The sequence below is a fragment of the Clavispora lusitaniae genome (assembly GCF_014636115.1).
Source record: "Clavispora lusitaniae strain FDAARGOS_655 chromosome Unknown tig00000223_pilon, whole genome shotgun sequence".
Lineage (NCBI taxonomy): Eukaryota > Fungi > Ascomycota > Pichiomycetes > Serinales > Metschnikowiaceae > Clavispora > Clavispora lusitaniae.
The window spans coordinates 277,138-305,077 of NW_027093981.1; the positions used below are offsets into that span (position 1 = coordinate 277,138).

The 27,940-nt window shown below is 46.4% G+C and overlaps 12 protein-coding genes and 2 non-coding genes across 14 annotated transcripts; 5 read left to right on the plus strand and 9 right to left on the minus strand. All coding sequences in view use genetic code 12, as the record gives it.

The window, feature by feature from the left end:
• Positions 1-277: 277 nt before the first annotated feature.
• On the plus strand, positions 278-2,446 carry FOB63_004480 (putative carboxylic ester hydrolase; the record flags this gene model as incomplete). Its single annotated transcript, XM_002614270.2, has 1 exon — positions 278-2,446. One exon carries the CDS (start codon positions 278-280, stop codon positions 2,444-2,446), a length of 2,169 nt encoding a protein of 722 aa, XP_002614316.2.
• Positions 2,447-2,984: 538 nt separating this feature from the next.
• Positions 2,985-3,605, minus strand: FOB63_004481 (protein-arginine N-methyltransferase; the record flags this gene model as incomplete). Its single annotated transcript, XM_002614269.1, has 1 exon — positions 2,985-3,605. One exon carries the CDS (start codon positions 3,603-3,605, stop codon positions 2,985-2,987), a length of 621 nt encoding a protein of 206 aa, XP_002614315.1.
• A 145-nt stretch (positions 3,606-3,750) lies between these two features.
• Positions 3,751-5,877, minus strand: AMO1 (Amo1p; the record flags this gene model as incomplete). Its single annotated transcript, XM_002614267.1, has 1 exon — positions 3,751-5,877. One exon carries the CDS (start codon positions 5,875-5,877, stop codon positions 3,751-3,753), a length of 2,127 nt encoding a protein of 708 aa, XP_002614313.1.
• A 548-nt stretch (positions 5,878-6,425) lies between these two features.
• FOB63_004483 (putative integral membrane protein) lies at positions 6,426-7,538 on the minus strand (the record flags this gene model as incomplete). The annotated part of the gene is made up of 1 exon (XM_002614266.1): positions 6,426-7,538. One exon carries the CDS (start codon positions 7,536-7,538, stop codon positions 6,426-6,428), a length of 1,113 nt encoding a protein of 370 aa, XP_002614312.1.
• Positions 7,539-8,667: 1,129 nt separating this feature from the next.
• On the minus strand, positions 8,668-11,160 carry EFT2 (elongation factor 2; the record flags this gene model as incomplete). The annotated part of the gene is made up of 1 exon (XM_002614265.1): positions 8,668-11,160. The coding sequence occupies one exon, from the start codon at positions 11,158-11,160 to the stop codon at positions 8,668-8,670; it is 2,493 nt and encodes an 830-aa protein (XP_002614311.1).
• A 1,478-nt stretch (positions 11,161-12,638) lies between these two features.
• On the plus strand, positions 12,639-13,340 carry ADE8 (phosphoribosylglycinamide formyltransferase; the record flags this gene model as incomplete). The annotated part of the gene is made up of 1 exon (XM_002614264.1): positions 12,639-13,340. The coding sequence occupies one exon, from the start codon at positions 12,639-12,641 to the stop codon at positions 13,338-13,340; it is 702 nt and encodes a 233-aa protein (XP_002614310.1).
• Positions 13,341-13,851: 511 nt separating this feature from the next.
• Positions 13,852-14,946, minus strand: IDH2 (isocitrate dehydrogenase (NAD(+)); the record flags this gene model as incomplete). The annotated part of the gene is made up of 1 exon (XM_002614263.1): positions 13,852-14,946. One exon carries the CDS (start codon positions 14,944-14,946, stop codon positions 13,852-13,854), a length of 1,095 nt encoding a protein of 364 aa, XP_002614309.1.
• A 423-nt stretch (positions 14,947-15,369) lies between these two features.
• Positions 15,370-15,443, plus strand: FOB63_005638. Its single transcript has one exon. It is a non-coding gene; the product is annotated as a tRNA-Ile (tRNA).
• Positions 15,444-15,452: 9 nt separating this feature from the next.
• On the plus strand, positions 15,453-15,525 carry FOB63_005639. Its single transcript has one exon. It is a non-coding gene; the product is annotated as a tRNA-Ala (tRNA).
• Positions 15,526-16,016: 491 nt separating this feature from the next.
• Positions 16,017-17,220, minus strand: FDH3 (bifunctional alcohol dehydrogenase/S-(hydroxymethyl)glutathione dehydrogenase; the record flags this gene model as incomplete). The annotated part of the gene is made up of 2 exons (XM_002614262.2): positions 16,017-17,135; positions 17,200-17,220. The coding sequence occupies 2 exons, from the start codon at positions 17,218-17,220 to the stop codon at positions 16,017-16,019; spliced, it is 1,140 nt and encodes a 379-aa protein (XP_002614308.2).
• A 2,053-nt stretch (positions 17,221-19,273) lies between these two features.
• AHA1 (Aha1p) lies at positions 19,274-20,499 on the minus strand (the record flags this gene model as incomplete). The annotated part of the gene is made up of 2 exons (XM_002614261.2): positions 19,274-20,291; positions 20,486-20,499. 2 exons carry the CDS (start codon positions 20,497-20,499, stop codon positions 19,274-19,276), a joined length of 1,032 nt encoding a protein of 343 aa, XP_002614307.2.
• Positions 20,500-21,425: 926 nt separating this feature from the next.
• PUP1 (proteasome core particle subunit beta 2) lies at positions 21,426-22,235 on the minus strand (the record flags this gene model as incomplete). The annotated part of the gene is made up of 1 exon (XM_002614260.1): positions 21,426-22,235. The coding sequence occupies one exon, from the start codon at positions 22,233-22,235 to the stop codon at positions 21,426-21,428; it is 810 nt and encodes a 269-aa protein (XP_002614306.1).
• Positions 22,236-22,809: 574 nt separating this feature from the next.
• Positions 22,810-27,076, plus strand: FOB63_004490 (uncharacterized protein; the record flags this gene model as incomplete). The annotated part of the gene is made up of 2 exons (XM_002614259.2): positions 22,810-22,870; positions 22,992-27,076. The coding sequence occupies 2 exons, from the start codon at positions 22,810-22,812 to the stop codon at positions 27,074-27,076; spliced, it is 4,146 nt and encodes a 1,381-aa protein (XP_002614305.2).
• An 80-nt stretch (positions 27,077-27,156) lies between these two features.
• Positions 27,157-27,474, minus strand: FOB63_004491 (uncharacterized protein; the record flags this gene model as incomplete). The annotated part of the gene is made up of 1 exon (XM_002614258.2): positions 27,157-27,474. The coding sequence occupies one exon, from the start codon at positions 27,472-27,474 to the stop codon at positions 27,157-27,159; it is 318 nt and encodes a 105-aa protein (XP_002614304.2).
• Between the last annotated feature and the right edge of the window lie 466 nt (positions 27,475-27,940).

The window sequence follows — 27,940 nt, forward strand, 5'->3', positions numbered from 1 at the left end:
CTTCTATGTTCTCTCGCTTGACGCATGTCTTAGATTGGATATGGTGCTTGTAAGCGCATAAATCTAGTTCTTGACCAATCGGCTCTTGATACCCGGCAAAGTTCCAAATGTAACCCCGTGTGATCCTTCTTTCTTATCAATTTCCGCTTCTGCATGATCCCTATGCGGTGGTGTATTTTCAATCTCACTCCACTTATTATTATATCCCCGCGATAATGCATGTGCGCACTTTGGCGCACCGATCTCTGCCAAATTGCGCTTTCAATCTTCCACGCATATGCTTCGCTCTTTTCCTCTTCAACAAGCAAGTTGGAGTTTTTTCCGGCGTCTTTCGCTGCAATCGCCGAAAATAAAATGGTATCACAATACAGACGTTCCGCTTTCAAAACCAAGCTGGTATGAGTACAAGCCGGAAGCAGAGCCCAAGGCGTTTGTTCCCTTCAATGAAACCGATAGTAAGCGCTTAGAACAGGCCTTCCAGGCAGAAAAGCCTTCAGTGGATGTTAAGGAGGACCAATTGTTTGTGGTGGACTTGCAGAAAATGCAATTGGCCCCAATCTATTGGCCAGGACCCGTTTTCGAAGTGAGAAGAGGAAAGTGGTTCACTTCGGGCGGGAAGCCTCTTTCGCAAGAAATGACTCTCAAGTTGGACCAGGCATATGAGGCTATACAGCCGGTGGAAAAACCCGAGGACGACGAAGCGGAATTTGCTGCGGAATTCGCCAAATCTCCCGCCAACGCTGTTGCTCGGCTCAACAAAATGGCCTCGGAGCAAATCAACAGTAACCCAATCGATTTCGCAAAGGAAAAGGATGTCTACAACTTGGGCGGTGGCCAGGCGGTGATTTTCTTTGACGAGACCCACGGCGCTCTTTTCCCGGACCTGCTCACGTCGTTCCAATTGAACGTGCTACGGTCTTTTCTGACGTCGCTGTCTTCTCTCCCATCCATTACAATGATCCAAAGAGGACACACGGACGACCTAGACACCTCTGTACTTCAAAGCGTAACTTCTGCCAGCGTGCCATCTCTTTCGAACATCTTCCAGAAAGAATTGAATAAGCTTTTCTCTAAGGAGCTGACCTTGGGCGATACGGAAAACGGTCCGGAGCAGGAAAAAGTGCTCCAGGAGGTGATGGAAGTCGATTTGGACGCCGAAAACACGGTACTGGAGAAAAGAAACGTCGACCATTTGTTGCTCTGTGTGCATGGAATTGGCCAGATTTTGGGCTACAAGTACGAGCTGGTCAATTTCACCCACAGTATCAATGTCTTGAGAAACACCATGCGACATGTATATCAAACCGAGCCAAAGTACCAGGAGATTGCGTATGGCGAGAACTTTGACGAGAAGAATGAGCAGCAAAAGGGAAACAACCGGATCCAAATTCTCCCCGTGCTGTGGCGGCACAATGTGTCTTTCCATCCTCGAAAACCTTTTGACTTGAAAAACGAAAAGGGCGAACCGCGGCTTCCAAGTCTAGGTGAGATTAATGTCGATGGCGTGAAAGCATTGCGGAATGTGGTGGGCGATGTTGTGTTGGATGTGCTTTTGTATTACGAGGCCCGGTATCTCAAGGAAATCTTCAAGCTGGTGGTGGCTGAACTTAATCGAGTCTACCATCTTTTCAAAGAGAAAAACCCCGATTTCAACGGCAAGGTGCATGTTTTAGGCCACTCTTTGGGCTCGGCCATTGTTTTTGATCTTCTCTCCTACCAGGAAAACTCGGGCTCTCAGGAAAGCGAAGAGTATGCTTTAGACTTTGACGTGGAGAATTGTTTCTGTGTGGGTTCCCCCGTGGGAATGTTCAAGTTGCTACAGCAGAAAAATATTCGTCCAAGAAGCAGTTCTGTTGGAGCCAAAGACCCGACGGAAATTTCAGAAGACTATGCATCGCCAAAATGCAAAAACCTATACAATGTCTTCCACCCTTGCGATCCTGTGAGTTATAGAATGGAGCCTTTGGTCAATCCAAAGTTTGCCCAATACAAACCAGAAGCTATCCCGTTTGCACTTCGGGGCTTCAATACACAAGTTCAGAACCTAAGTCAGATGGGAGACGATTTTCTGCTGAAGCTCTCTCAGGCGTCCAATTGGTTCAAAAGTGACCAGGCTACTCCAGCCTCTATCGACGAAAAAGCTTCGCTGGAAAATGCCTTACGAGACGTTCTCTCGTCGTTGACAAGCACGAAAACCGAAAAGACGAAAAAGACAAGTACAGAGAAGATGGATCCAGAAGACTTGAAACAGTTGTTGAAGATGAATCGGTCGGGCCGTATAGATTACAGTTTGCCCATGGGCGTTTTCAGCATTGCGCTTGTTTCTGCCATTGGAGCACATGTTTCTTATTTCGAGGACGAGGAAACCGCTGGTTTTGTCATGAAAGAAATTCTCTGCTCAAACCAGCCGCCGGTGACTTCGAAGGACGTCAAAGTGCTAGTGTGACATTGCTTGGGAGTATGAGTTTTTGATAAAAGAATGTCAGGAACTTTCGTAATGTGCCAAATAGAAGTTCACCTCGGCGTCTCAAACAGAACTTTAGGTATCGGGCTCTAACGTTGTCGGTAATAAATGGATATTGGTGTTTCTATTGTAGCCAGCAGTTTTCCTAAAGCAAAACGATGCCGACGCTAGCATGTCTTTATTCGTTTGTATTGCCTCGATTAGATAAGCTTCGTGGTATGATCTTTTATCAAAAAACGGTCTTATTTATGTGTTCTACTTTCGCTTTGTGGTTCCCAAGTGCCGTTCTAGTTTGATTTGTGGGATATATTCACCATATCTTTTGTTTCCGTCCTTCAATCTTCTCTGCATAAGTTCCATGTACCATATTGGTTGATTGTCTTTTGATTCTCTTGGATCTTATTTAAATGAACATGTAGCGAGCTAAAATTGTACCATTGATACTGTCTTCATTTTTTCGTTTCCATTTGTCAACCATTCTACTCAGACGCTGTCGTTCGGGTCTCTTACATTGCCCTACTTACTCCACCAACAAATCATCAATGCTTTGCTCTGCATCGTGCTCAATCAACTTCAACATGCCCTCAGGCAAAATCGGCGTGCCCTCGCTGTCCAAAATGTATCTGAAAGGCATCTCTGTCGATTCGTACTTGTTGTATCTAATCTCAGGATAATCGATGAAGTTGATTTCCTCAAACTTTTTCCCATCCTTGACAATGCGTTGTGTCGTTCTGATTGCCGTATCCGTGGTCATCTGCAAAGCGCCCAATCTTCTTCCGGCAAAACCGTACTTTTCTCTCAAAACGCCTGTTCTGTCGATTCTAGGGTGGGACCCCAAGATCCCTCCAAAGACAAAATAGTCGAATTTCGACGAGTCTTCCGGAACCAAATCCTTCTCGGCACCTGGGTCAAGAAGACACACTCTGGATGTGTCGACTCCGCCATCCAAATGCACGCATTCCTCTATGGTCCATTGCAAACCCAAATCTCTAAGTCTTTGAGGAATGTCTTTCTCGGTGGTTCCGGCGGGCAAAGAAGTCAAGACCAAGTTTTCCTTTCCGACATCTTTGATGATCTGGGAGTACTCCAAAATAACCCATTCGGAAAATCCCTCTTCCATGTGCTCAATGACGTACTTCATTTTGTGGTGGGAAGTAGTAGTTGATGAATCTCATCGAGATGTGAGTGCAGGATATAGATGCAATCACTAGCATAACTACACTGGCAAAATAAGCAAAATTAGCACGTTTAGCTCAATATAATATTTGGTCAATAAATTAATCTATTTACTTCTTGCAGCACGAAGATGTTTTGGCAAACGCCAATCTGGAGGTCTTGTCTACGTTCAACGAGCAAGTGTCTGTGCCAACCTTTCCTGCCTTCACCTCACTGGTGGTTCTGGTGTACGAAGGCTTCACGTCAAGAACTGGGTTCTCGGTGAAAAAGTGCCGTGGACGCAACATCAAGTCGAAAATCTCCGTAGGCATCACTGGGAAGTCCTCTGGGGCTGGGAAATGGGTGATACCAAAGGTGTGGAAGAACAAGATATCGGTGTTTTCAATAGCATCAGTACCGTCGCCAATCCACTTTCTCATACCACGAGCACCGTCTCCAGACCATTGCGCAACGTGGTCTCCGGATGGGTACAATCTGCCATAGCCCAATCCTTCGTCCTTGTAAGGAACAACTTGGGTGGTCCAAGCAGCCCATGGTGCTCTCTTTCTAACCAAAGATCCTTCCTTAGCCATAAGAGGAGGAGTGAAAGTAGACACCAACTTGTACGAGGATGGCTTTCCAGAGTATGGGTTGATCTTGCTAGGGTTGAAGATGTCCCAGCTTCTGGTGGTGGTAGCATCGGTCAACGAGTCCGCCACGGTCTTGAACACAGTTCTCTCAGAGAGGAAAGAGTTACCGTACATGTTCTGCGACAGGCCGGTTGGACCTGGACCTGGCTTACCATCGGCCACAGCGGCAGAGTTGTTGTCACCGTCAATACGAGGGTCCAATCTCAAAGAGAACATGTGCTGGTGGTTGTGAGCGTTCACCTTAGGGTAGACGACAGTTCCCCATGGTCCAACATCTTCATCCTCGTCGCAGATGTAAGTGTTCAAGATACCAGTCAAACGGATCTCCAACTTGATGGTACCGTCTTGTCTGAATTGCCAGTAGACACAGTACTCGTAGTTGGCAGCAGTGAAGATCTGCGACACAATCAACTTCTTACCACGAGTAACCACGGTGGTCTGGAAGTCATCTCTGAAGTCAGAGTGCTTGAACAACAAACCGTCATCTTCCTCGTGGATGCAAACAGCATTCTTCACCGTCAATGGGTCACCGGCCTTGTCGGTGAAATGAGCATCCATGTAGTGGATCACACCCTTACAGTCACATCCAAGAGCAAGAGGGTTGGTACAGTTTCCCGCACCATACTCACCAATGTCCAAAGCATGCTTTCTTTGGTGAGGGAAGTCAGGACTACCGTAAGGCACAATCATCTCAGACAAAGAGATTCTGTGGAAGAGAGGTCTGACGTTACCATGGTCGTTGTAGGTCATGTCCGACAAAACAATACCCTCTCTGTAGTTGAAGCCAATGTGGAAGCGGAAGTTGGACCATTCCATAATGTGGCCGTCCATCTTGAAAGACACACCTTCTGGTTGGGTCACATTGTAAGGAGTGTCGTCCTGTCTGAAACCAGATGGGTTTTCGGCAGTTCCAAACTTCTCAGCAATGTGCTTAGGGTGGAAAGAAGAGTGCTTGTGCTTGGACACCTTTCTTCTTCTGTTTGGAATATCGATGTACACAACCTTACCCTCGTTCATGTCCACAATAGGGCAGAAGTCCAATGGGTGCGAGTATTGCGAGTCATCCTCGTCAGAACGCCAGTACATCAAAGCCTGTTGAAGACGTCTCGAGGCGCCCCAACGCTCATCGTAACCAATGGTCCAGGCGTCACAGTAGACGTTGGCCATTTCGTCCTTGGAAAGACCGGAAATCTCACACTGTCTAATGACCTCAGGATCGTTACGGATGATGTTCTCGGTAACAGAAAGGTCGGCAGGAGTCAAAATAGGCTGCACGCCATCGGTCTTGCGAGACTCGACAACGGTCAAAGAAGGAATATCAACAACACCTTCAGCGACACCGTTGATGCCATCTTGCACAACAACGTAGTAGGCCAATCTTGGAGGAACAGGTCCGTTTCTTTCCTTCCAGTCGTAGTAAGCCCTCTTGATAGGTTCTCTCAAGGTGATGGTGTTGAAAACAACCTTCTGGTTACCATAAAACTCGGTAACGACAGAGGACACGGCCTTGATTTCTTGACGCGAAAGTGGGTCCAAAGGGTGCGCTGGCGCTGCTGGTGGTGCCGTACTGGCAGTGGCCTGGCTGGCAATTTGCTGCAATCTCTCCATATGTGATGACTGTGATGAGAAGAAATGTTATCAAGGACCAGGGCGATGACTTATATACCTTTATCAGGGTGTACAAAGGCGCGGATCTCCCAACCGCTTTGGGTTATCTTTTCCGGGCTGATTATGCAAGGAATGGCCTTCCCTTTTGGGACTGTTATCGTGCAGGAATCTAGATACGATAGCACCCGTCCAATGCAGAAAGGGCGGAAAATCACACTATCTCTGGGTAAAAAAACGCGGAAAATTTCCGACGGATATCTTGACTGTCCAGCCATCCATCGTGTCATGTGGTACGAGCGCTCTCTAAGGACGAAAAAAGAGAGTAAAAAGATCAAAACACAGAGTTGATGACATTGGGAGAATGAATCTAGCATGAAATGAGGATGAAGTGAAGATAAAGGTAGCATGAAGTAGAGGATGACGTAGAGGATGATCAGTTGAGGTAGTCGTCAATTAAATATGTCCATTGGGACGTCTATAATGCAAGCTGCACGGGCAGCCAACTATGTTATCGTGTCTTTACTTTCTGGTGATGTTCCAAAAGGGTATCAGCGGCGGATCGACACCAACAATACCATCGTCATGGGTGCAAACACCAAACAGGCAAAGTAGAGGATCTGTATGCAGTTGATGAATCTCGCGCGATAGTACATCACCAGCAACCGCAACACCGCTAGCACCATGTCTGAGGAAGCGTCGGGGTCCAAAGAGGCGTACGTGGTATCAACCAAATAATTGGCAAAGCCACTGCTCATGGCATTGGCATGGGGGATGCTCACGTCGGCCGCCTGCAACAACGGCTGGGTCATGTGCATTTGGTACAACCGGAAAAGCTTGTACGTGTATGTCATCATGACATCGCCAGCAAAGGCAAGGAATGCCACGGCAGACACACAGACCATGGAACCGTAGCAGAGAGTGAACTGACCCGCAGCAAAAAGACCCTTGCAGAAGCCTGCAGGAAAATGGGTGAAGCCAAACCACAAGCGCCGCGCCATCTCCGCAGCAAAAAAGAGAGCGGCGCTAGCCCACACGTGGTCCGACGTTATGCGGAGCCATGCGCCGTCCACGATGGTGTAGGCAAAAGTGTATTGCATGTGCGTGGGCAACAAAAGCACGCACGCGGCAAAGATGGCTGCAAAAACGCCGGCCCGCCGTCTTGTTTCGCGTGGGAATCCCGCCTGCTCCGCTTGTAGCGTGGGGGCCGTTCCCTCCATATCCAACGCAAACGAAACGCGCTGCTCCTTGTCCTTACTCTGCTGAAGGTGCCACTCGCCCTTACTCTGCGCACACTGGTAGTAGCGTTCCAGCAAGCGCATGTAGGCCACAAACACACATGCGCCCACAACGGTGCAAGCGCCAGCGTTGTAAAAGGCGTACGATGAAAAGAGACCGCTAGGCAAGCTGTTGTCGGCGGGATTTTTTAGCAGCCATTTTTCCATGTTGGCTGTCAAACTTTCGGAGGGAAGGAGAGCCCACAGCGTTAGCGGACACAAGAGCGCAAACGCCACGAGCAAAACACGCGTTAGTGGCGTGTTTGTGGCATGGGAATCAGGGGTGATTTTGGCTGCCGGCGGGTATAATGCCACGAACAAAAAACACAAGGCTGTAATCAGCTCAAGAACCACAGGCAAAACCCAATTTGGCTGGGAAACACTCATGGATGAAAGAATAGTCGTGGGACAAAGCCGAAAAAAGAAGAAATTTACACGGCTGGCCTAAATTAAATGAAACGGCAAATAAGCACGGGAACAGTTGTTAGGTGCACTTGAATATGCTTTGCAAAATCGGCTAAGGAAGTCGCTTGGAAATGGACTTTGTAAATGGTTTTGGAAAATTAGTGAAACGTCTCCTCAATTTGTCAGCACTAGAGTCAAGTCTCACACTAATACGGAACGACTCAAACGCTCAAAGGAAGAAAACGCAAACAGGCGAGCAAAGAAATTAGCGGAAAATGAAAAGTCAAGAGTTCCTTTAAGGACACATTCTGTTTCCGGCGGCAATGGACCCTTGTATTTATAAGCGCTCGTTCAATGTCTTGTATGACCGTCGTATATGGAAGCTTGTACTGCACCCAAGACAAGCCGAGCTCTCCGGCATCATCATGTTTCTCATTCGGGACTAATTGGCTTCCGCTTCAGCCGTGCCGACGGCTATAGCCGACCTACAATCGAGATCTTGGATCAAAAAAATTAATACGAAAGCTTGACGACTGAAGAAAAGAAAGCTTTTGGGAAAAAGTGAAACAAAAAGTGCAAAGAAACTGGTCGTTTATCGCCATGGTGCCGACATCTGTGTCCTGCAAATGCTAGCCGTAACAGTTCCGATGGGACTTTGTGCGAGATGCGCGTAATGTACCTTTGCCTGCACAGTAGTGCTTGCTCTCTTTGTTCCGATGGAAAAAGGCACCACTAAACCAAAAATAAACTGGCAAGGTCGAAACTATAGGTCTTGGACAAGGCTGCCAATGTCAATTAGATGCTGCAAGGTCAACATCTCAGGCAATTGCAAACTTCTAGATTTGAATGTTTAAAGTTGGTGTCTTCCGACTTACACTGTTTTCTTGGTTGTCTCACTTTGGTTTTCCTGGCTGTCTCACTTTGGTTTTCCTGACTCGTGTCACTTTAGTCATCGCATCATACTTGAGTGCCACATCTTGACGATTTGTTTTATTTTTTTCTTACTTTTACCCCCTACGAGTATTTTATCAACCATTTATTCTCACTATGAAAAGTCATGGACGAACCAGATGGAATTAGAGCAAAATGACAAGAACGGAAGCTAGGCTGCTTACAACTTGTCGTAGTATTCTTCGTAGCCTGGAACTTCTGGCTTTTGACCAGTACGCTCTCTCTTGGCCTTGACAATGGCACCTGGCTTGGTGGTTGGGTCGGTTGGGTCACCGCTCAAGACGGCCCAGTGGTCGAAGATCAATTGTGGGAAAGCTTGACCACCAGTGGCTTGTCTCAATTCACCAGAGAAACCGAAGGATTCGTTAACTGGCAAGTAAGCCTTGATGGTGAACAATGGGGTACCTGGTCTTTGTTCTTCAGAAACAACTTGACCTCTCTTCTTGTTCAAGACAGAGTAGATACCACCAATGGCGTTTTCTGGACATTGGATTTCAACCAAGAAGACTGGTTCTTGGATAGCTGGCTCAGCCAACAACATGGAAGCGTAGGTAACTCTTCTCATGGTTGGGATGATTTGTCCACCACCTCTGTGGATAGCATCAGCGTGCAAAGTAACATCCAAGATGTTAACTCTGACGGATCTGACGTTCTCACCAAAGATTGGACCTTCCTTGGTAGCCCATTGGAAAGCAGCGACAACAGAGTCCTTGATTTCGTTCAAGTATTGAACAGCCTTGGTCTGGTCAACAACAAGGTTAGGACCGTTACCGTCTGGACCGAAACACCAAATCTTTCTGGCGTCAGCAACGTCCCAACCGTGCTTGTCAGCCAAAATTCTAGCTCTGGCCTTGAAGTCATCTCTTGGGTTGATAACACCACCCTCAATGTCCAAGGAAACCTCCTCGTCCAAAGGTTGAGCCTTGACGTAGATTCTGTTATGCTTGTTTGGAGACTTGGACAAGGCAACCATGGAGGACTCGGCCTGGACGGTTTCTCTGTAAGAAACCACAGGTGGAGAGATCTTCAATGGAATACCAGCGTGGTCGTTTTGCAAATCGTTCAAGCAAATTTCCAAGTGCAATTCACCGGTGGCAGCGACAACGTGCTCACCAGACTCGTTAATACTGGTCAAGACACATGGGTCGGACTTGGACAATCTCTTCAAACCTTCGACCAACTTTGGCAAGTCGTTAGCGTTCTTAACCTCAACGGCAACCTGGACAACTGGAGAGACAGAGAACTTCATGACCTTCAAGTTGTGGGCGGTCTCAGAGGTGGTGATGGTACCAGACTTCAACAAGAACTGGTCAATACCAACCAAACCGATAATGTTACCAGCTGGACAGTCGTCAATTTGTTCGACGGCTCTTCCCATCATCAAAACGGTTCTTTGGATGGACTTCAAGAACAAGTCCTCCTTCTTACCAACCTGGTAGTTTGGACCTTGGATTCTAACCTTTTGACCGGACTTGACAGTACCAGCGAAAACTCTACCAAAAGCGTAGAATCTACCCTTGTCGGAGGTTGGAACCATCTTGGAGACGTACAACATCAAGTCAGCCTTAGGGTCACAGTTTCTGATGGCTTGGCAGTGCTCGTCGTCAGCTGGACCTTCGTACAAGGTCTCGGCTCTGTAAGCTTGAGCGGTAACTGGGGATGGCAAGTGCAAGACAATCATCTCCAACATGGCGTCGGCAGCTGGCAAGAACTTTCTCATGACAACCTTCAACAAGGCCTTACCTTCCAAGTCCTTCTCGTCACCCTTCAAGTTGATCTCCAACTTTTGCAACAAGGTTGGGATCTCGTCCTTCTTGAAGTTCATGATAGAAGAGAACAATCTAAAGATTGGGTCCAAAACGAACATGTTGAAAGCTCTCTCCAATGGCTTTCCATCAGCGTCCTTGTCCTTGTTGGTCCACTTCTTGGTCTTAGGGTTGAAGTAAGAGTCACCCCACAATCTCTCCATCATCTTTTGTCTGTCGACACCGAACTTCTTGGAGTATCTGGTGGCGAATTGTCTGACGGTGAAAGCCCAACCGTGCAAACCGGAACCGAAAGCAACGGTACCTCTTTCTGGGAAGACTTGGACGTCACCAAGAGTCTTTTCAGAGTAGGTGGAGATGATAACGTTGACGGACTCAACAGTTCTAGAGAAGGATTGGTACAAGTCCTCCTTGGTGACTTGCAATTCCAACAAAGCTCTGTCAACCTTGTTAATGATGACAACTGGCTTAATTCTTTCAGCCAAAGCTTGTCTCAAGACGGTTTCGGTTTGGACACAGACACCTTCAACACAGTCGACGACAACCAAAGCACCATCGGTAACACGCAAAGCAGCAGTGACTTCAGAAGAGAAGTCAACGTGACCTGGCGAGTCAATCAAGTTAATCAAGAAAGAGTTACCGTCGGTCTTTTGAGGGATCTCCTTGACATCGTCGTCCTCCATACCAGCGTACAAAGAAATGGCGGTGGACTTGATGGTAATACCTCTTTCTTGCTCATCCTTTCTGGTGTCCATGAATCTGGCGTCACCAGCGGCCTTGGCAGAGATAATACCAGCCTTTTGGACCAAAGAATCGGTCAAAGTGGACTTACCGTGATCGACGTGGGCAATGACGGAAATGTTACGCACATTGGTAACTTTGTCCATCAAGCCACGGATTTGTTCAATAGTGAAAGCAACTGACAAGTTAGTACGTGAATGGAGGGGAAAAAACTAAGACGAAAAATCTTCAATGCATGGCTCCAACGAATGCAGATCCCATAGCGTTCGCAGCTTTGGTTGCCCTCGATCCTCAATCTCGAATCTAGGTTGAATTTCAAAGAGGCTTGATGTTCATATGGGATCTGAATCCTCTACAATTGCCATCCCTTGTAAAGGCCAAGTCTGCTGACCAAGCATGCAAAATTCAAAAGAGGGATGGCATCGAAGAGAAAGAGCCAAGACAGATTGACGAAAAATAAATGTTTCGATTGAACATACCCATTTCGAGCTTGTTGTTGGAGTTTTCTGACTTTCAACAAGAGAAGCAAAAGAAGAGGAAGGAGAGGTTTTTTCAATGGAGGCGGTATGCGCACGAGGCCATCAGAAAAAATTTTCTCGCAGTAAACGGGGCCGCCTCGCGCGTATTTTTCAGCACAAGACTGCCTTACCCGCCCCAAACAATCGACTCCAAAGGTACAGGGAGGCACGGGTGCGTATATCTGGCCATTTTTCTTCTACGAGGCTTCACTGTCTTACGAGCTTAGTAATATTGCTACTTGTTGATATGTATTTTTGCTTCTATGAAAAGCAAAATCATCACTCTTGTTCTAGCTGGGACCATTGGAATTTACTTTGAAAATCGCCTCAAAGTACATGAAAATAGTCTTCACACTGGCTCATAAATTGTCTCTGAAAATTGCCATAGTCTCCTGTGACGACTGTTACAGTTATACTTGGTGTGCGTTTCAGTTGATCTATCGTATTCGGTCTTCCGTATTTGATTTTTATGTTGCATCTCTTGGTCATTCGCATTCCCCGCTACTCCTCTTGTTCTCCTCTTTGGTCATGTGGGACTTTTCCTCCTTGCTCCAGCTTTGGAAGTAGCGAGACAATTGTATTTGTCGAAGATGTATTTGGTTCATTATTTGGCTTTACTTTCGTTCTGACATGGATTTTATTTGCCCTTCTGCACTTGTTCCCATTGCGCATGAATTTTGCAATTCGGACTTTAGACCAATAAATTACAATTCGAACACTCTCTCTTTGGATTATACTCTACGTATATTGTTTCTGCAGTGATTTTCAGCCACAGAACTATTCATTGCTTGGTTTTTGTCTTGGTAACGTCTTTCACACCACATGTTCACACTAAATTCCTTCATCAGATTTCCTTCGCGATTCCACCTCGACAATTGGAAGATTATAGAGTTGGGGTTCGTCTTCATCATGTCTTGGTGCTTTTATTGCTGCATGAATTGTCTTTTGTCTTTTACTATGGTCTTTATCATAGTCTTTACCATGGTCTTTACCATGGTCTTTACCATTGTCTTTACCAGTCTTCTCCATCTTATCAGCCTGCATCTGGCGAACCGAGTCAAAATCGCTACTATGGTAATTTATCTCTTCGCCAATATACCACTACAATGGCAAACATCACTGTGCTCATTTCGGGCTCGGGCTCGAACCTCCAGGCTTTGCTTGATGCAGAAAAAAGCCATGTGCTCAAAGGAAAAATCACCCAAGTGATCTCTTCCAGCAAATCGGCTTATGGCTTGGAAAGAGCTGAAAAAGCCAAAGTGCCCACGAAAACGCATGTGTTGAAAAACTACTACGAAGGCACTTCCAAAGAAGACAAGGAGCTTCGTTCCCAGAAGCGGGAGCAGTTCAACAAGGATTTGGCCAACCTATTAATCTATGGTAATATAGAAGGAACCAAGGATGAGGACTATATCAAACCTGATTTGGTCATTTGTGCTGGGTGGATGCTCATTCTTTCTCCCGCAGTTTTAACTCCGTTAAAGGAAGCTGGCATTTCTATCATCAACTTGCATCCGGCTTTGCCTGGTGCATTTGACGGAACCCATGCGATCGAGAGAGCTTGGAAAGCGGGCCAAGCGGGCGAGATCACCAAAGGAGGACTCATGATCCACAAAGTGATTGCTGAGGTCGATAGAGGAGAGCCGGTTTTGGTTAAGGAGTTGGAGTTGAAAAAGGACGAGACCTTGGAGGAGTATGAAGCTCGGGTTCATGCCGCAGAGCATGTGGCGATAGTGGAAGGCGCAAATATCGTTTTGGGCGAACTTGAGGATGTGGCCAAGTTGGAAGAGGGCGTCAAGAAGTTGTAGGTGAATGAATAATATTCAGCTGAATAGACGAGCATATCCAAGTGATGCATGTTGGGAATAACAAATAGAAACCGAAATATATAGAAGTAAAAGCTCTGTTCCAACTACAAATGTTGGTTTAGGATCTTGTCTTCTTGTTTCCAGCAGACCTAAATGCATCGCCAAAGGCAGTAGTAGATCTTGTACTAGATTTACATTTACACATTTATTTCCTGCGTTACGAAAGATCATTGAGTTGCAATAGAGGATATCAATCTCCTCATAACCATCCATAGTGACCTCTTGTGTATTCTTCGAAAACTAGATCAAGTCTTTGTCTGTCAAGCATAACAGTACCGTCATAGATTGCATTCATCAGTGAACAAAACAGTACTTCGTGTTGACCTGGTCTTTCGTAATATGATGTGTGGTTTCATCTTCTGTACTGCAGCATTGTATTTTTTAATCAACCACTTTCACATTTACCTACACAAAGTATTCTCTGCGAATATCTGTATTGAATATATAGTGCTTACAAGTTCGCAATGACTTGCTCGGTAAAGTGCTGGGTCGAAGCAGTTCCCTTCAAGTCACCAGTTCTGTTTTCTGGGCCCGAAGCAATGGTCTTCAAAACGGCAGCCTCGATCTTGTCGGCGTCGGCGTTCAAAGACATGTGTCTCAACATCATGCAAGACGACAACAACAAGGCGGTTGGGTTGGCCAAGCCCTTTCCGGCAATGTCCGGAGCGGAACCGTGGACAGCCTCGAAGATGGAAACCTTGTTACCCATGTTTCCGGAAGGAGTCAAACCCAAACCACCAATCAAACCAGAGGACAAGTCCGACATGATGTCACCGTACAAGTTAGGCATAACCATAACCACCTTCTCGTAGTCGGATGGGTCGGCAGTCAACTTCAAAGAGGTGTTGTCCAACAACTCAAAGTCCAAGGCAACGTCTGGGTACTCCTTGGCCACTTCCTTTGCGGTCTCAACGAACAAACCGTCGGACAACTTCATGATCGAAGCCTTGTGCACCACAAGAACGTGGGGCTTGTTGATGCTCTTGGCGTACTCAAAAGCGTAACGGATCACCTTCTCAGAAGCAGGCTTGGTGATCAACTTGATGGACTGAACAACACCTGGAACAATGGTGTGCTCAATGCCCGAGTACTCACCTTCGGTGTTTTCTCTAATCAAGACGGTGTCAACGTTCTTGTAGGGCGTGTCGTAGCCAACAATGGACTTACAAGGACGCACGTTGGCAAACAAGTTGAAGGTTCTTCTCAAGGTCAAGTTCATGGAGGTGTGGCCCTTTCCGACAGGGGTAGCCAAGGGACCTTTCAAAGCCACCAAGTTACGGTTGACCGAGTCCACGGCTTCTTGGGGCAAAGTGGTCTTGCCGTCAATCAAAAGTGGGGTCACGTCGACTGGCTCCCACTCGATTGGAACATTGGCAGCCGCGTAGATGTCCTTAACCGCCTGGGAGATTTCCACACCGATACCATCTCCTTCAATCAAAGTCACGGTGAATTTCCCGTTGGCTTTTCTTTGGCCGGTGAATTGGCCGGCAATGTACGATCTCGAGAGTTTTGGGAAGGCTCTGGCCTTGGCTAATTGTCTAAACATGGCGGGAAGAAAAGAAGGTGGAGAGGAAAAAAAAAAGAGAAGATCTAAAGGACACTACTTGGACTTTTGACGTTTGGTGCGCCAGGGCGGAAAGAATTTTTTTGGAGCCAATCAGAACGCGCATAGCCGTTCGGACCCGAGAGAAACCGTTGGACCTTGGGCACACGCGTATGCCCTTTGCGCCTGGGTTTTTTTCGGTCAGTGCGGTGCACAAATCTCTGTTCATTGGGCGGTTTTGGGCATCCGCCGAAATCCGGAGACTTGTGCTATGTTTGGCCATGGTGAATACCTTCGGCTTCGGTGGATCTACTCCGGGCGCGGAAAAATTGCACCCACGGATTAGCGAAATGTCGCACAGTAACGTTTTGTGCAAAGCACGACGCGTGTTTTGGTATTGCTCCAGCACAAATTATTTTTCCAAGAGGTCCCTTGGCCCAGTTGGTTAAGGCGTGGTGCTAATAACGCCAAGATCAGCAGTTCGATCCTGCTAGGGACCACTTATCTCTGGGCGTGTGGCGTAGTTGGTAGCGCGTTCCCTTAGCATGGGAAAGGTCTCCGGTTCGACTCCGGACTCGTCCATTTTTTTAAATCCGATTACAACTTTCTGAAAAGTTATTATTTGTATAAATTTTTTGAAATTAAGACATACCGGTAGAGGAGTAGCCCATTCCATATGTCCTCTTTCAATATCAGTAACAGAACCGCTCTTTTGCAAGATCTCAGACTAATACACTTCTAGAAGTAATAGTTCTCTATTTGTGTCGACGTCGAAAAGTGTTGTCTTCATCCAAATCACTCGATCGCCATACCAGTTGCATACACAGCCAGTACTACAGTAATCACTACACCAAGGAACATTACAAGCTCACTCAAAGTCTGTATATTCAAGCATTCCAAGTATCAGAAAGACAAGAACGTTCGAGCACATAAATATCAGCGCCGCTGCCGAATGCCAGAGACGGTTCCAGGGCCCAGAGCAGTCGGGACATTTTTTTGTATCTGGTTAATTTCTGTTGCTTTCTGTCCGCCCTCTGGCCCTACATCTTGGCGCTCCGACATGCGGGACGCCTTCACAACTCAATCACCGCTCTGATACAGTCACCGTGGTGCATGTCCTCAAACGCAGTGTTGATCTTCTCCAATGGGTGTCTGTGGGTGATGAACTCGTCGACCTTCAACTTGCCTTCCAAGTAGTCGTCAACAATGCCTGGCAATTGAGAGCGGCCCTTCACACCACCGAAAGCAGCACCCTTCCACACACGGCCGGTGACCAATTGGAAAGGTCTGGTGGAGATTTCTTTGCCGGCCGCAGCAACACCAATGATGATGGATGTACCCCAGCCCTTGTGGCATGCTTCCAAAGCGTCTCTCATGACGTTGACGTTACCGGTGCAGTCAAAAGTGTAGTCGCATCCGCCGTCGGTCATCTCGATCAACTTTTGCACGATGGTCTGGCCATCCTTCAACTCGGTAGGGTTGACGAAAGCAGTGGCGCCAAACTTCTCGGCCCACTCCTTCTTCTTGTTGTTCAAGTCCACAACAATGATCTGCTTGGCCTTTCTCTCCTTGGCACCTTGCACAACAGACAAACCGACACAGCCAGCGCCGAAAACAGCAACGTTGTCGCCCTCTTGCACATTGGCAGTGATGGTGGCAGCTCCGTAACCGGTGGTGATACCACAGCCCAACAAACAGGTCTTGTCGAAGCCAGCCTTCTCGTTGACAGCGACAACGGAAACGTCAGCCACAACGGTGTACTGAGAAAAGGTGGAGCAGCCCATAAAGTGCAAAAGATCCTTGCCCTTGCAGTGGAATCTCAGGGTGCCGTCAGGCATCACACCACGGCCTTGAGTCTCTCTCACGGCACCACACAAGTTGGTCTTGCCCGACTTGCAGAACTTACACTTCTTACACTCGGCAGTGTACAAGGCAATGACGTGGTCTCCCACTTTCACGCTGTCGACGCCTTCGCCGACAGACTCGACAATACCGGCACCCTCGTGTCCCAAAATCACTGGGAACGCACCTTCTGGGTCAACACCAGACAAGGTGTAGGCATCGGTGTGGCAGACACCGGTGTTGTAGATCTTGATCCGCACCTCGTGGGCTTTTGGAGGATCAACGGTGATTTCCTCAATGGTCAATGGCTTTCCGGCCTCCCAGGCGACGGCAGCTTTACAGGTGATTGGCTGGCGTTAGTATGGCGACATGGATGAAGAAGTAGGAACGAATAACTTAAACGGAACGGGAAACCGCACTAGAACAGATCATCATAATTTGGACAAAAAGAACAGACGTGAGGAGCCATTCTCTCCATTCTCTCAATTGGGAATGCAGCTTTGCCAACCTGTCTTGATTCTTCCATCCCTTTTGCCTTCTTCGGTCTCCTGCCCAATGGTGTCCTGCCCATGGTTTCCTGCCCAATTGGTCTTTCCTTCCTAATTCTGCTAGTCTTTGTGATTTCCGTAACCACCAAGGTAGCCCCGATTCCTATATATACGTACTTTTCCAACAGTAGACATTATGGTGGTTATTGAAATGTTTCTGCGAAGTCTTTATAAAGTTTGCGCGCGCTCTTTATCATGTTTGCCTGCGGGTCATCTTGCCCGGAAAAGGAAGTCCGCTCCACTATCTGTTTGGCCGCGGGATTTTTTGCCTAATCCGGAGTGGTTTCCAGTGCCACGTTGACTTATCTTGGCCTTTTGGAATGCCTGCTATTCGATTTATAAGCCAATTGCTTGTATGCGGGCGTGGCCTAGTTCTACGTGAAGATGTGTGAAAGCTCAAAAGCCCATCATTGCGCTAATACAAACCATCGGATTAGTACAGTCCAGAAAAAAGACGCAACCTACTCCCATACGTTTTTACTTGGCTCTTCTTCTTTGTACTATTACTAAGCATTCCAGCCGAGACTTCATGTAAGGTTCGAAGTCAGTGTACCTTTGTTCTATTACGTTCCATAGAAGCCGTGGGTTTTTCTTCTACAGGCGTCTTATGGGTGCGGCGTAAGCAAAGAAGACAATGCGGCTGACTGGTAGCAAGACGTTGTTGGATAACAAATCGACTTTGTGCTTTCCACTTGGTGATATGAACAATTTCGTCATGTATCTGTTGACATAAATCTGTTGAAATAAATGTGTTGACATAAATGTATTGACGTATACATCTGTTGACGTATAATCGTCGACGTACAAATCTGTTGACGTACTACGGTATACTAGGCTCGGCTTCTAGAAGTTTGTCAACCTCTGTTCCCTTTCATCTACCCTTCATCACTTAGATGATGTAGTTGTTCACTATGCGTCGACCATGTTTGGCAGCGGTGTCGGATCCGTCTCCCAGATTTGATCACGTTCAGTGGGCGAGTCAAATAAGAATAAGCAGGTCCCGCCACAATATATATGAGGCAAGAATTAGCGAAAATTCACTATTGCTTCGCCCATTGGCTCTCCCATGTCTCTAGGAAGCTGGCGACTTTTGAAGACCACGTATGGTTTAACTATTTCGAACCTCGTTGGTCAGATCAATGCAGATCTTGATGTTCTTCAAAATTGATTAATCACAACGGTCGTCAAAATGCATGCGCTAGTATTGGAGGAAGATTCAACTTTTTAGTATTGGTTAAGAAGACATCGTATGCCCTAGTACTTGTTTCATGTATATGCTAACTCGTAGAATGGAAATTAGCATTACTACGACAAGACCCATGCTAAAAAGGCTTAAATTTAAGTCACAAAGTTTGTCCTCGCTCTGCTAAGCAAAGCAGTAGCAGACCGAAAGTATAGAGATTTATTGTAAAGTGGCAGAATCAAAGTATAATTTTGGATCGCTTAGAACAAGATTATGTGACACATGCCGACAAAGACTCCTCTAATAGCTCTTTCATACTCTTTCTTCAATGAGATTAGCAACATCTAGAGCAAAAGAGGACATTCAAGTTGAGCCTTTCATCCTCATTCGAGTATATGTTAATGAAAATTGAATCACATGTTATTCAATCGTGATTACAGCTATTTTTTGGAAAACTGACCAGCCATGTCATTTGTGCTTTTTGAAGATTGTAAAATTTATGGACATTTATCTTGGTATTTGAGAAGATAGCATAAGATTCTCATGTTCTTGATATGTAATATACTTATTGATGTGTCTGATTTATAGTTAGATATCATGGATCTTGTAGCATTATTACTCTTAAAATTTCTACATGACAGACATATACAATTACTCACTTTGTTTAAATTGCAAAAACACTCGTTTTGGCTATATGTATGCCCGTGCAATGCTATTCGTATGTATATTCCTTTAGATATATTTCCTTCTCCTCTAATCACAAGACTGCACCAAAACCAAACACAATCTTGATCGACCGCACGTAATACTCCTCGAAGTTTCCTCTCACACGGTCTTCTTCCCCAATGGGGATTCCCAGCCATTTCACCACCATGGTTGTTTCGCCTGCGCCTTGCTTCAACTGGATATCGAGCTGGGCATAGTGGCCCTGTTTCCAGTCTTCAAGACGCCAGTCCTGAGTGATGCGTTCGTTGGCCACCAAACGAGTGAAACGGCCACGAATGGAGCCGCCGAAAAGACGGAATTCCGACCCTTCCGATGGTGGGAACGCTTCCATTTGCGGCGAAGAGCGAGACCACGCAGCGACACGTTGTGGATCCAACAATGTGATGTAGAGCTGTTCGGCTGTGGTGTTGAATGTAGGCTCAAGGTGGAGTGTGGAGGTGTTGTAGCGAGGGACTCCGCTTGGAGTTTCTTCTGTCTTGGCCGCTTTCGTTTCCGTCTTCGTTTGTGGAGCCTCCTTCTTTTGCGCTTGTGTCTTTGCCTCCGTCTTGGCCTTGACGCCTTCTTGGTTTTGCTTGGTCAACACCGAATTGACCCGGTCGCTTTCCATCTGGATGTCCGAAGCATGGGCCGCAATCAAATCGGCTCCAAAGTGCAGCAAAACGTCTCTAAGCTGCGGAACAAGCTTGCGCTTGGCCAAAAGCCGCACGTCGTCGCCGCTGGTCTCGTATACGCTCACGTCGAATTGGATCTCGTCCTTCTCTGTGTCGTACGCCAATTCTGGGATGGTGATCGAGCCCTTGACAGAGCCGTCGGCGCCCGAGCCGCTCAAGTCCACCACTATGCGCAAGTCAAAAAGAGAAATCATCTTTCCTTTCCGCTGGCAAACTTCCACGTCGCCTTCTACCGAAGAGACGGAGGAAACAGCAACCTGGGCGCCGTTTTCCTCTGCGGAGAGCCCGCCTACTTTCTCAGCCAAGTACTTTTTGGCCCATTCCATACAGTTTTTGTCGACCCAGTGCCAGTTGTTGGGATTGTTCACCACCATTTTGCTTAGTGAGTAGAAGTGCGTAGATGCTAGATATATAGGTATGCGCGGTTGAAGACTGGTGTGCTTCCAGAAAATTCCGCACAGCGTCTGAAGTGTTGAAGAATTGAGAGAGCTGAACATAACTGAAAGAATTGAAATAACTGAGAGAATTAGCCCTGTTAACAAGCAGAAAAGTAATAAAAAAAAGAAAAGAACATGATAATAAACATGAATAAATATGATGATGAACGATATTAAGCATTAATTAGACATGAATGGACATACATATTAAGCATGAATACTAGACGCAAATATTAGAGATGAGATTAACATGAAGACTAACATGGATTTTTAAACATTAATTTTAAACATGAAGATTAAACATGGATTTTAAACATGAATTTTAAATATGAAGATTAAATATGAAGATTAAACACGAATTTTAAACATGAAGATTAATCGTCACTTCCTTCACTTCATTCACTTCATTCAGTTATCTCCATGTTCTAATTTTGACACACACAAGAGGGTCTCTCTTGCTAGAAAGCCGGATTTCTCCTTTCTCTTGGTCACTTGTAAAGTCCAAAATTGTCTATTCCGGCAAAGAGTTAGTACTATCAAGTGCTGCCCGTTGACTATCTCGTTTGAGACATAAAAGCTATTAATGAGATTTACTGAAATCACTCAAGACCATGATTCACGAGCCAAAACTCCTATTCGTATCCATTGAGCAGACACTTCTAACTAAACACCAATCTCTATTTATGACCATTGATTGATCAACTAATTTGAATAAGTCGGTTCGCCAGTTTGAGGTGGTTGTTTGATTGAACAGAATTCGTGTACGTAGCTTAAAAGCAATCGGCAATTCACATTGAATTCCTACTAAATCAGAGTTATTTGGAACTCACTATCATTTAAACACAGCTTGCTAGTGAATCGTTCCTTTCTGAGCACTTCTATGATAGTAATTAATCGATAAAGTACCAACGACTTGTTTAGGTCGGAATCTTGCAAGATTCAAGGTATTCCAGACAAGGGTAACTTTTGATCCCAGACCCAGCTCAAGTCCCTTACAGAACGTTTTTCGTCTTCTTGTCAGGCTACAGAGACTTCGAATCCGCTCGCAATTTGTCTATTCGTTGCTATCAAGCATCTACGCATCCACCTCCATCGCCTCGGGACCACGCAAGTCCACCACCGTCTCCTCCACGTCCACAAATTCCCGCACAGACTGGCGAATAACCGCCGTGGTGCCCCGTGGGAACTTGTACGAGCGTGCCTTGGCGCTACGGACGTTGGGCGTCAAGTAGTTCCGGAGCAACTGCGCATCCTTGCCCACCTCCATCACACACACGTCCACGTTGGAACCAGAGCCCAAGTCGTTCCAGATACCGGCCTCGATGGCATCGGCACACAACTTGACCGCCTCGTCACGGGTCATGTCAGGCTTCCAGTGTGTTTCCAACACGGCCATGGCCGCCAACGAACCGGACCCAAGCGACTGGTACTCGCCCACGTCGGTGGAACCGTGCGCCTGCACGGACATCAAGTGTGCTCCTGTTGGATCGACGCCGGCCACAATAAGGTACGCGCCCAAGTGGCCCTGGTACTTGAAAAGATGCTGTTTCAACAAGGTCAACGCCGTGATCACGCGTGGCTGGCGCGACTCCCACATGGAGTGGAGCTCGAGGTTCAGCGCAATGAGCTGCGTCACCATCTCCGTGTCCGCAGCAGTGCCGGCGCCCGCACACCAGATGCGGGGGGCCAACCGGTGTAGTTTCTCGCAGTTCTTGTCGGCAACAATGCTTCCGGCGGTGGCACGGGTGTCTGCAGCAATGACAACGCCGCCCGCAAATTTGCAGCCGACAATTGTGGTTCCTGTGGACGTGGCGGTTGGGGTGCCGAATCCTTTGGCGCTGAGAAACTGGTTTCTCTGGTAGTTATCGAAAGAGAGTCCAGGCATGTGGAAAACGGGATCGGGGCTATCGGTAAATAAGAATGGTAAACTAAAACGGCCTTAGATGAGGAAAGTTAAACGCAACCTTGGATAAGCCGCTGAAGTGAAGTAAGAAAAGTGCTGTTGAGAGTGGCAAGGCGAATACACTTGTGGTGCGTGGTGTACGGGTGTGCTCTGGCACTGGCAAAGTATAACCCATTATATATCAATCTTCATTATATATCAATCTTCATTATATATCAAACTTAATTGGGTCTAAAGACAAAAGCTTAGAGTGGATTGGAAAAATTCAGTTGGAAAAAGTCACTTGGAAACTGCTTGAAAGTGTTGTGAAGTTGCACTATCAGAAACTGAATCAAGTGCGAAGCTTTACAAGACCGTAGATTGAGGAAACAACCATAAGAACACTAGCTAAATCCTGAGTTATAATTTACAATGGCAGTGGATCGAACATGTCCTGAGCGAGTATATCCAAAAAATGGTCTTGTTCGTACAATGAATTGTCCCATGGTACTCTCGTTTTCTGTTCCCAATCCTTCCATCTCTGTATATGGCGGCCATTACATTCCTATTGTGAAAGATGAGTATATACAATGGCAGTCATCACTATGGCACTTTACAAGCAGCTCCTTATGTGGGAGGTACGGGTTTTCAGCCGCACCTATACTTTATTTATATTTGGAAAAGCTTCAAGCGCAAAACCGTCCAGCTTCTTGTTTTTCTATCCATAACGTAAAGGGCCCTTCTCTACGGCCTCGTAAGTCTGCAATCAACAATACCCCTCTTTTCTTCTCGTATTGTTTGGCTCCGCCATGATAATTCTGCAGGTGTACGGGTGTCTACGCGCGAACTACACCTCATTCAGTAAAGATTCGATCTACCAAATCAAACGCCAACTACTTTTCTTTCCATTCCTTATTTGCATGTCCCTGGACCGCTTTGCATTTTCAGCCCCGGCGCGAACGAAGGTTCTAGTGGTTCCTGTGGGCGCTATTGGCGCAGGCGCCTTTTCGCGGCGTTTCGACCTTCTTCGCCAGTGTAACGATATTCGTCTTTTGGACGTCGCGCCGCTCCCGTCCTGCCACTTCAACCCACAATCTTTCCCGCAAGGCCGAGTTCTCTACCAATTTTGCACTCAGCCCGACGACGAAACGGCGTTTTTGCACGACTTTGAACCCTTTCGAAAGACGTTACTTGTTGTCGGTTTAGGTGCCGAAACAGGCCCTGAAGATGCTGCAAAAGAGTTGAAAACCCTTGCAGAGAATTATCCCACAGCCATCGTGCACAATTGCATTTTCTTCGGCCTGCTGCTGTCTGAAGACCCCCTGGCGCCAGCTCAGCATTTTTACGTTTCGCCCGAGGCTGAACGTTCGGTCACAGGCGTCGAAACCGTCATGTGTGCTATCACACGCAATTACCTCCAAGCTTTAGACGCTTATGCTGCATCTTTTGCAACTATCACGCTTCGATCCCCGGTCTCCTTGACCGACGGACACGTTCTCACTCGGTCTATCACGTATGCACAAAAACGCTTGAGCTCTGGCCTGGGCACACTGGCCTTTCTGGTCTTTGCAGCCCCTCCAGTTGCCGACTCTAAACTTCGCCTGCTGCAAAAACAATCTGGCCGTCAGGCTAAACTCATGGGCAATTTCTTTTTATTGGCTGGCCGTTGTGCGGACGCACTACAGTACTTCACGGACGCCGCAGTGAATTGCAAAAAAACTGAAGATTACTTATGGCTAGCTAGTGCCTTGGAAGGCTTAGCTGTGGCAGCACTGCTTCTTCTGTTTTTAGGCATGCCCTATCACGTGCAGAATCCCATGCTTCTGGCAGTATTGAATGTGCCGAAAAGTAGGCTCGCACCACCTCAGCAAAGCCGGCTTTCGAGTGAATCTGTGGCTCGTGCTAGTACTACAGCGTCACCCCGAAATTCTGTGAGTTCTGCGTCTCTAGATCTTTCTCGTTTGCATCTTCCGGCATTCTTGCGTCTCTTATGTACAAAGGCGTCTCAATACTATCAATTGAGTACACTGGAAGTGGAAGACTGCGTTCCTGATCTTGTCTATGTGGAATCACTCATCCGCAGTGCCAAATTCTTGGTCGCCGTACATTTGGGCGGTGGGGAGTCTTTACAGGCATTATTGGATTACCTCGTAAAGTCTGTACCGGTTAAACGGTTACCCATACCGGATCTGGCTCTGGTACTGCGCCAGGATATCATCCATGAGCTAGATAAGCTTTTCTCTCTCCAGTTGGTGGATCTCGAATTTACAGAACAATGTCGCGTGTATTGTGCGCTTGCATCTATTTATGCCGACCTTGGGCTCCATCGGAAACAAGCTTTCGTGTTGCGTATCTTACTTGTTTTGCTTCTTCCAAAACTCTCGCATATGGAACAAAATGGTGCCATCGCAGGTATCACGTCTGTGGCAGCAATAAGCAATATACTCGAGCTTCTTTTTCTGGTGTACAAAATCAATTGCGAGCCGGAACTGTCCGCAGTTCTGGCAAAGGAGAATGCATCTAACTGGGTATCATTGCAACTTCAACTCCTCAAAATATGTTTGCGGATAGCAGAGGCACTAAAGGATTTTCATATGCTAGCCAAACTTTGCATTTTGGTTTTCGCCAGATATTCCCATTGCTTGCCAGCTCAGGAACAAGTTAAGATGCGCGACAAGCTCAAATGGCTAACGCTTCTCTTCAACGAGGACCCAGAATCTGTGCCGCTTCCGCATCCTGACCCGTTTCTTGTCCGAGATGCAACTTTTGTATCGACGCTGGCATGTTCTGCATTACAGCCCTTCGTTGATAAAGGAGGGTCAAGCGTACAAAATGGCCCTGTGATTTTCAATCCCTATAACAAAACGAAGCCTTCTCCCACGACCGAGCCAGTTATCTGTGTGAATGATTTGCACCAGATGAAGGTATCGCTTCAGAATCCATTCAAGTTTACTGTGGAATTGTCAGAAATTGAGCTTGTCGCTGACAAGACAACCGAGACTTTGAAGCACCTTGTCAAGCCAGTATCCACGAGTCAAGCGAATATCAAGCCTGAGCTCAGAAACGGTTCGGTGAACCCAAAAGTTTCTATGGTCAGCATGGACCAGTTTCTGGGCCATCTGAACTCTGTTATTTTGCCCCCAACTAGCACAACACAAGTTTTAGTTTCTTTCAAAGCGTTACAGGCGGGTGTCTTGACGGTGAAAGGATTCAATATCCGTGTGGGAGCTGCTCCTCCCCAATTTTTCCAAATTGTTGAGCGGGAGAAGTTCAGCGGGTTTCAAAAGACTAAGCACAATTGCATTAAACACTCAGAAGAAGGTGTCCCTGCCCTCGACAAACTCCTAGACAATTTAAGGAATGGGAGAATCGAGGACCGGGTAGCTACGAAAAAAATCCTGCTTAACGTCATCAGTGCACAACCATCTTTATCTGTGACGAAGAACCTGGTAACGAATGGATGGTTAATGCTACTCGAAGGAGAAAAGAAAAAGTTCACCTTGGAGTTGAGGAATACGTCTGATGTTACGATTGATTACTTATCGTTTTCTTTCTGGGATTCGTACTCAGAAACTATCACCGCCAAGCTAAACCAAACCGCACAGTATACTGTTGAGGACGTTTACGAGCTAGAGTGGTCTCTTATCAAGAAGAAACCTTTTTGTGTCATCAACAAGCAGGAAATTGCATCACAGTATAAGTACATTCAGCCAGGAGGGGACGTGAAGATAGATTATGAAGTCACAGGAAAGAAGGGTATGCTGGAACTCAAGCTCATTCTAGAATATGGCAACAAAAAAACCGATGCTTCGACAATTCCAGATGTCGCAAAATTGAGTTACATGAAGAGCGTTAATGTACCTCTAGAGGTTTCGGTCGAGCCTTCTTTGGAGATCATAGGGTTTGATGTATTGCCATTCTTCTCGTCCTCATTGTATGGATACACCTCGAAGAATGGAGACATGAGCAATGACATTGTTGAAAAAAATATGAAGTATCTTCTCGATTTCTTTACCAAGGCAAAATCAAATGACAAGGATAGCATTTCGAGCTATTGTCTTCTTGTGTTGGACTTAAAGAACTTGTGGAAGCAGAAGCTTCTTGCCAAAGTCACTAACAATGATGTGGGGTTTGCTGTTAACGAAGTGCTTGACTCGATGCAGACAATACGTTTATTGCTCCCAGTGAAGCGGATAAAATTTGACTGCGTCGATGTATCGAAGCCTGTTCCATCGTTGCGAAACAAGCAGTTCGTGAAGAATTATAGCGTAACAGAAGAAGAGGAGGCTGCGATCAGGCGCAATTTTTGGATTCGTTCCAGATTGCTTGAAAATTTGGTGGGCGAATGGGCGACTGTTGGAAAAAAATATCAAAGAGCGGGAGAAATCGATATGAGATGTATTCGTCTCAACAATGTGATGACCAACTCGTTGGTTTTCGATAGTATTCAAATTCAGCACGCCATATTTCTCGCTGATGGCTCGAAGCAAGAAGTTAGTAAGGAAGCAGACAGCTATCACTTGGAGCGTGAGCAGTTTTATGTGTTGAAGACAAAAATCACTAACAACACTCTGCTCACCATGAGCGGAGTTTTGCGCCATGTTCCTTTTCCTGTGGATGCCAATACTAAACAAGACCTCTCCATAGACCAGAAAATCCTTTACAATGGGGTGTTGCAGAAACACATTGGCCGCGGTGCCATAAAGCTGGGAGAGTCGCATGAGGTTGTGCTTCCCTTCATGATTTTGGAGAAGGGCCGCTACGAGTGGGGGTGCGTTTTCGACATTGACGGCACCGGAGATAAGATTCTTGGCCGCGAGCCAGTCTACATCGTGGCGGCATAGTTTACATTGGGCAGCCACGGTCCATGGGAATCCAAACTAGCCTGCATTCGTCACTATATACATTTTTCTGAGGATTGATCCTACTTTCTGTCCAACTTGAAGGGGAGCGGCTGGGCGCCCTCGGCCTCCAATTGCAGAATATACTTTTGTCTTCTGATGTCGTTGAAGCGTTTTTCCTGGAAGTACTTGTACCAGGAAGCCACACAGCTCTGTTGGAACTTCACTCTTTGCTTGCCACAGTTGGATTCGACATTGGCCTTTTCTTTTGGATCAAGCGAGTTGTCGATGTTGTTCGCCGTGAGACATTCAAAGAAATCGTCCCTGGCGTCCCAGCAGATTTTTCTTTTGTTCTTGTTTGGTGGGTCCACCACTTTTTCCTCTTTGCTGAAAAAGCCCATTACTAGTAATAACCTATAGCATGCGCAATGATATTGTATTAGTCGTGGTGCACGGGTGTTTTTGCAAAATTATGTGACACTGTAATTATCTTTGTAGGGACGGTGAAAAATTACGAGGCGGTTGTTTATGAAGGGTGGGGCCAGTTAATTTCAACTAATTATGCATTTTCGTTTTTCTTGCTTCCATTTCCGATTTTTGGTGGTGGTTTTTCTCTCGAGTTTGCATTGTTTGTGCGATTTGTGCGATATGAGACAAAAGTTTGAAGCGATAGTATGGACATCTAAATCTTTGAGGAAAATTATTACACTTTGAGCAAAAACCGAGGTAGTAATGCAAATTTCGTCTCCAATAAGTAGTGTTGGCGTTTACTGAAATAAGAACCTCTAAAAATCACAGTGCAACTTGCATCTTAAAAGGCTCTTCCACAACCAGATAGTCTAAAATGACAAGATCTGTACTAATTTG